Source organism: Geospiza fortis, unplaced genomic scaffold, assembly GCF_000277835.1.
Source record: "Geospiza fortis unplaced genomic scaffold, GeoFor_1.0 scaffold432, whole genome shotgun sequence".
NCBI lineage: Eukaryota > Metazoa > Chordata > Aves > Passeriformes > Thraupidae > Geospiza > Geospiza fortis.
Window position 1 is genome coordinate 926114 of NW_005054436.1, and position 7066 is coordinate 933179.

General features: G+C 53.3%; 1 protein-coding gene across 1 annotated transcript in view; it reads left to right on the top strand.

The window, feature by feature from the left end:
- Positions 1–7066, top strand: part of RUNX3 (RUNX family transcription factor 3) — a 32801-nt gene that overhangs the window by 5121 nt on the left and 20614 nt on the right. Inside the window, 1 exon segment of the mRNA XM_031062079.1 lies at positions 85–189. Within this exon segment, the coding sequence (XP_030917939.1) occupies positions 85–189 (105 nt within the window).

Sequence of the window (7066 nt, forward strand, 5' to 3'; positions counted from 1 at the left end):
CAGCCTCCCTCTCCCACAGGAGCTGAACCCATGTGGGATCCTCACTTCTGTTTGGTTTTTCTCCCTCCCTCCCACCCTCCTTAGGGAAAAGCTTCACCCTGACCATCACGGTGTTCACCAACCCCACCCAAGTGGCCACGTACCACCGAGCCATCAAAGTGACCGTGGACGGACCCCGGGAGCCCCGCAGTAAGTGAAGGGCTGGTGAGGGGCTGGTTTGGGGTCTGGCAGCGCTGATAATTGTGGGGAGGGGGTTCAGGGTCCGAGCTCTCCGTGCCTGAGGGGTGCAGGACACGGAGCTGGCACATGGAGCTCAGGGATGGCACTGGGGTGGCACCTTTGGCTGCTCGGATGTTCCCGTGTGTCCCTCCCTCCCTGCTGGCCTCCTGCTCCATATCCCATCATGGAGGGATGGTTTATAGCTCCCTAACCCTTCTTGGAGGGATAATTTCACAGCTCCAGGTTGGGATGTTGGGAAAACTCTTTGGGCTTCGATGGCAAAAGCAGGAAGGGCCCAGCCTGGCGCTGCACAGGGGGATTGGGGGGTTATGAAACCAGAAATCTGTGCTCGGCTTCGGAGGCTGATTACTGGCTGATTGAACTAAAAGTGCTGCAGGTTCCCTGGGCGCTGAGGCGGTGTCTGCCCTGGCACAGAGCTCCGTCCCCTCGGCTTCGCGGTGGTTTCGCTTTCGGGCTGTCAAAGGCTGGGGCTGGCAGCGCCCGGGGGCTGAGCCTGGAGAAACCTGAGACTGTGCGACCGCAGAAGCGTCTCTGTTGTGCTGGGGAGGCTCTCCCGGGGGCAGGATGGTGCCTCGTGGTTCAGGGAGGCTCCGGGAGCTGCCCTGCCCGGGCTGCCTTTCGGCTCAGGCTGCTCGGAGCTGCCCTCGGTGTCCCAGCAGCCCAGGGACGCTCTCAGGAGCTGCTGCCCGCGGAGTTCCCTCTGCCCCGAGGATGATTTGCCCTGTGGGATCCCCCGGTGTGCTGGGATCCTGTCCCTGGGGGCTCCATTTCCCGCTTTGCCTTCCTGCTCGCCCAGCAGCACCCCGGCACTATAAAGCTGAGTTTGTTCCCTTTGCGTGTCAGGCTGTGGTGCCTGCAGCCAGGGGAAGCAGTTTGATCCCTCAAAAAAACGCCTCCAAAAACATTTTCTGTTGATGCTGTCGCTGGGCCATCGGTGCCCCTTGATGTCAGGCCAGGTGGAGGCCGTTCCCTCGGCCAGGGGGGTTTATTTGCATCGGGCTTTGGAGGATTTTCCCCCCTCATTGATTTGATTTTGGAGCCTGTCGAGGATGGATTTAGAAGCTGGAATGCAGGAAATCCAACGCTGCTGTTGTGGTTTTTTTTTTTTTGAAGCCAGAACCATCAGGCAGGTCCCTGGTGTGGGGCACCTGTGGGTCGTGGTGGGTGCTGGGGCTGAGCCCCAGGGCTGGGCAGGGAATTTCACAACTCTGCCAGGAGTGTCAGGAATAGAAACCAGCCCTCCTGACTGCTGGCTCAGCCCCTTATCAGCTGCATCAGATCGCCTTTCTAATAATAATAATAATCATCATCATCATCATCCTCACCATCAGGAATACATAAATAATAATACAAGGTGAGATAGTTGCTACTCTTGGAGCTCGGTTTGGCCTCCCTGACAGCCAAACCCAGGTGAATCACACCCGTTCCTCCTGAATTTCAGCATTTCACCCCAGAGCTCCCCATCCCTCATTTCAGTTTTCTGAGATGGAGGCCATGGCAGTTGGGGGATGGAGCAGCTTGTCCTGGCTCTGCTGTGGGCTGCCCTCCCTGGGACACAGCCCAGCTGCAAGGGCAGCGCTTTTCTGGGGGTTTCTTTTTATTTTTGTGATGATTTCTGGACCTCAGATTGTGCTGGAAGCGTTGGCTCCTTGAGGAGATCTGTGTGGGGTTTATTTGCTGCTTGTGCCCTTGCCTGGTGTGAGCCCCAGAGGTTGATCTCTCCCCCATTCCTGCACCCCCCCAACCCATCAATTGCTGATAGAAAAGGTTTGGACCCAAATTGTGGCTACTTTGGAGTTTTTTTCAGGGAACCATAGATTTGTTGGTCATGTTTTGGCTCCCAGTTTGATGCTGGGGCTTGAACTCATGGTTGATGAATTTCCAATGGGAAAAAAGAAATAAAATTAATTCCTTTCTTGCCATACTTTTAAATGAAGACAACAATTTCAAAAAACAATGAAAAAACACCTTTCTCCCCTCCCTGCTCTGCAGAATCCCTGGGTGTGGAAACAGCAGCTGTAAAGTGATCCTGGAAAGCTGAGGTGCTTTTCCTGGTTCACCTGCCACTGGGTGGCTCCCGGGCACAGCACCCTGGCAGTGCCAGCATTGGCATTTGGGGCTGGCACAGCCCTGGGGATCCCCACCTTGGGCCAAACACCGAGGCTGGTGCTGCTCTGCCTTGTTTGGCTGTGGGAGGTGAGAGCTGCCGGCAGGAATTGCAATTTTTATTTATATATATGCATATTATATATACTTTTTAACATATATATGTTAATGTCTGTGTGTATATATGTGGGGGCATAAAAATGACGTGGAATTTTTTTCCCTTTTTGGCTTCAAGAGATGGGCCACGGTGTGTGCTGGCTGCTGGTGTGAGGATCAGCCCTGGCCAGGGCTGGAGGCTGATGTGGGGCTGGTGGAGAGGACAAAACCCATCCTTAATGTGGGAAGAATTGGCCATTTGTCTTGATACCCTGGGAAAGGCCCGGGCAGCATCTTCTCAGCTGCAGCAGAATCCCTCCAGCCAACGTCCTTGTGGGCTTTGGGGCCAGGGCTGTGGCTGGGCTCCACCTCTGGGCATCCCATTCATCTTCCAGCCCTGGCCATGGCTTTATCTGAGCCCTTGAGCGAGGCTTTCAACTCTGGCTGTGCCCAGAGCCGGCTCCTGAGGGCTCTGGCAGCGAGGGGGGATGGCTGGGGAGCGCAGGGCGGGGGGCAGAGCCCTGCCAGGGCAGGGGGAGCAGGAGGAGGCTCCTTGGGGTGACACCAGTGCTGCCTTCCCTGGAGCATCTCCTCCTCCGGCTCCTCCAGTGCCCCGCTCGCTCTGAGCTCTTTCTCCTCCTGCTCCAGCTCTTTCTGGGTTAGATCTGGACAGGAAAAAAAGGACATTCTGTCAAGTTGGCACCTTAGCTCTAAACAAATAGCACAACGGGTGCCAAGTGTTGACATACTTTGTACAAACAGGAAGTAATAAAATATTTGAACTTCCTGTGGAATTTCCTTCTTTTCCCCCCCGTTTCTGCAGGCCTGTGTCCAGGCTGCAGAGCCCTCTCACATCCACAGCTGCTGCACAATGACCCCCAGCAGGCAGAACCTGGGGAGCTGAAGGGCTGGGAGCTGCACAGGGGTGTTCAGTGTGTTCCTGGGGAAAAGGGAGCGTCCCCAGGGCCTCCCCTCACACCCACCCGCTGCCTGCCTTCCCTTCCTTTTCCTTCCTTTTCCTTCCTTTTCCTTCCTTTTCCTTCCTTTTCCTTCCTTTTCCTTCCTTTTCCTTCCTTTTCCTTCCTTTTCCTCCTTTTCCTTCCTTTTCCTTCCTTTTCCTTCCTTTTCCTTCCTTTTCCTTCCTTTTCCTTCCTTTTCCTTTCTCCCTCCCAGCTCCCTCTCGCAGCTCCATCCCCTTTCTGCCCTCAACTCTTGTGCAAAGTCTTTTTCCCCTTTTAAATTCCTTTTCTCCCCTCTTGGACTTTTTTTTTTTTTTTTTTGCTACCGTTCACTTTTTAACCTCTCTCCCCACTTTCCAAATCCCTTTTGGATTTAACCCTTTCTTTCTGCCTCCCACCCCGTTGCTGCTGTCCTTGTTGGGGAGGAAAGGGAGACCCCCAAAAAAGCTCCTTGCCCCCCCAGAGCTGTGGCTGTCCCTGTGCCCCCACATTCCCTGCTCAGCCCTGTGGACGTGCTGGTTGTTGGTGCCTCCTGCCCTGTTCATTTTTGGGGTGTGCATCAGAGGTTTGGTGCTTTTGGTCGTGTCCCTGCGTGGTGTGACCACAGCAAGTGACAGAAACGTGTCCCCAGGACAAGGGGGGACAGGACAAGGGGGTTTGTGGCCACAGCACTTCACATCCCCTCTCCCACCTTGTCCCTGCAGTATTTTCTAGCTGGGCCCATCCATCCCAACCCCAAGTTCCCTTTGTGGCTTTTCCCTCTCCAAAAAAGCCTCCTTGCCCCCCGGGCTGTGGCTGTCCCCCTGTCCCTGTCACGTAGCCAGCGGGTGGGAAGGCTTCTCACCTCCCCCGAGCGAGGCGTTTCCAGGAACCGCCGCTGCTCTTTGGCTTTCAGACTTCTGAGAGCTCAGCTGAGAGAGGGTTTCCCTCCCACGGGGGCTCACAGCCCTGTGCTCTGAGCTGGGAAATGGGGTTTGGGGTGTGCTGAATTTAAATGGGGACTTTGGGGTGTGCAGAAATTAAATGGGGGGTTTGGGGCATGCAGACCTCAGGGGCTTGGGGTATGCAGAAATTAAATGGAGAATTTGGGGAGTGCAGAATTAAATGGGGAGTTTGGGGTGTGCAGACATGGGGGGTTTGGGGTGTGCGGAAATTAAATTGAGCAGTTTGGGATGTGCAGAAATGAGCGGTTTGGGGTGTGCAGAAATTAAATGAGCAGTTTGGAGTGGGCAGACACGAGGAATTTGGGATGTGCAGAAATTAAATGAGGACTTAATTTGGGGTGTGCAGACATGAGCAATTTGGGGTGTGCAGACATGAGCAATTTGGGGTGTGCAGGGGGTGGCACCCCCTTGTCCCTCCTGTGGAGGTATTTGTGGCATCGCTGTCCCCACGGTGCTGGTTGCCCTCACCCCATGTATTGTGAACTCTTGGCTTGAATATGAGGTGAAAAAGCAAAAAACTGTGAGAAAGATGGACTGGAAATGGGAAATCCTGGTTTGGGAGCACTGTGGGAAGGTTGGGATGGTGTTCTATGGGATGGCAGCTCCAGGAACCTGGAGATGGAGAAATAAAATACTCCCAGTCCAGGGACACAGGGAAATTGGGATTTACTGAGTGGCAGACGAGTGTGGGTCAGCCTAAAATAGCTGAGGATGAGGGAGATGGAGTGGGGTTATGGGATGGGAGCCAAAGAGGAGCAGGGGCAAAATGATCCCCTGTTCCCATATTCCTGTGGGCAATTTTTGGCCCTCGAGGCAGAGATCCAGAGATCCTGTGCTTTCTGCACATTTACCCTCAGAGATTTGGGAAGTGCTTGGAGAATAAATTATTGGAGAGTCTTGTGCCTCTCAGAAGCTCGAGTGGAGACGCAGGACAGGGGTGGGTTGTGCCAGTATTGTCCAATTCCAGATCTTTATCTTGGCCAAAAGGCTCCCTCGTGGGGCTGCGTAAAACTTGAGCTGGAGATGTTTTCTGTAATTAAAAGCAGACTCGGTGCTGAAGTGCTCCCGTGGGGTGATAGTTTTGGGTATTATTGAGGTCTTTGTTTTATTCCCCTGCTTGTCCTTAGCTAGAAATAAATACACAGACAGTTCCCAAATTGTCTGGGAATAAGGAAAAAAAAAAAAAAGGGAAATGGCAAAAAGAAGGAATAAATAGGAGAAAAAAATGCAACAAAATTAATCCAAGATAATTTCAATAAATAAATGACCTCAGCTCTTCCTGGACAGTGATTTATCCATGTCATATTGCTGTAATCTGTTCTAATTTAATACTCAGTACTTAAAACAAGCTGATTTCCCACTTCTGGAGGCCTGTCCTCTTCCCTGGTGAGGAAGAGGAGGAAATCCTGAGTGGCCTTTATGGCTTCCCTATTGCCTGAGCTCCGGCAGGGCTGAGGCTGTTGGAGGAAGCTCTGTGTGCCCATCCTGGAGCTGGGGCATTGCTGTGTGCATCCCCTGGGCTATCCTCACACATCCCCTGGATGCTCCTGGGGTGTGCTGCTCAGAGATTGGGGTGATCCCAGCCCTGCTCCAGCCTCTGCTTTTGTGGGATGGAACCTGTGCAGCTCCTGGGTGTCCTGGCAGGCTTCTCCCTGCGCTGATCCAGCCCTGCCGGAGGAGTGGAGGGGCTTTGGTTCATTCAGGAGCCCCTGGGGGATCCTTGGGGCTCCTCAATTCCTGCAGGAGCCTTTGAGGGAGCCTTGGGGCTCCCCAGTTCCTGCAGGAGCCTCCGCAGATCCGTGCTGGCTCACAGGACATTTCCCTGCCTGTTTTCCCATCTCTAACACGTTTTGATCCCAGGGGAAATTTTCCCCCTCTGGGATGCCCCTTGTTGGCAGTAGGGTGGATAAAAACCCCTCAGGGACAAACCCAGCCTGGCCCTGGGTTCTGTGGTGGGGCTGTGCAAGACCCCCAGCCCCAGTGGGGATCTCAGTGGGACTGGGGGTGTCCCAGGGGACACCAGGGAGCAGAGAATTCCCTGGGCAGAGCAGAGCAGGGATGAAAGTTGCCTGAGAGTGCTCCAAGCATCACCAGGGCCTTTGGTGCTGCAGCTCAAGGCTGTATTCCAGCCTCAAAAGGAATTACAGAGCAGCTGAAATTATCTGGGCTCCAGTAAATGCACTCCTTTAATTATTTTATTTGCCACATGCAGTAAATTCTGCCTCTCCAATCGCCTGCTGCGTAACAACTCCAAAATCATTTCGCTTGAAAACATCCAATATTTTCTAAGTGCAGCAATATTGGGAGTCAGAACAGGGAAATTATTTTTGCTTGCGTCCTACAAAGGAATCTTTGTTGGGATTGGTTGCAACACCTCCTGCTTTTGAAAGCTTTGGGAAAACCCCAGGGCACGGTTCTCGGCTGGGGTGGAAGAGGCAAACCTGGCCCTGGGGTGGCTTTGGAAATAACTCAGAATGGAGAAATGGGAATTGATCCCGAATTTGGGAGAGACTGAACCGATCAAAAGGGTTTTCTGGTGGGATCTGGTGGTCATTGAGGGATTTTTGGGGGGGGTTGAGTTGCACTGAAGGCTTTTTCCAGGAGGATGTTGGTGGTGCTCGGTGTCGGGTTGTGTCAGGGGCTCTTCAAAGACACAGCAAAAGAAATTCAAATACAAACAAGAAACTCAAATTAAAACACACAACAAAAGAAATTCCTGCT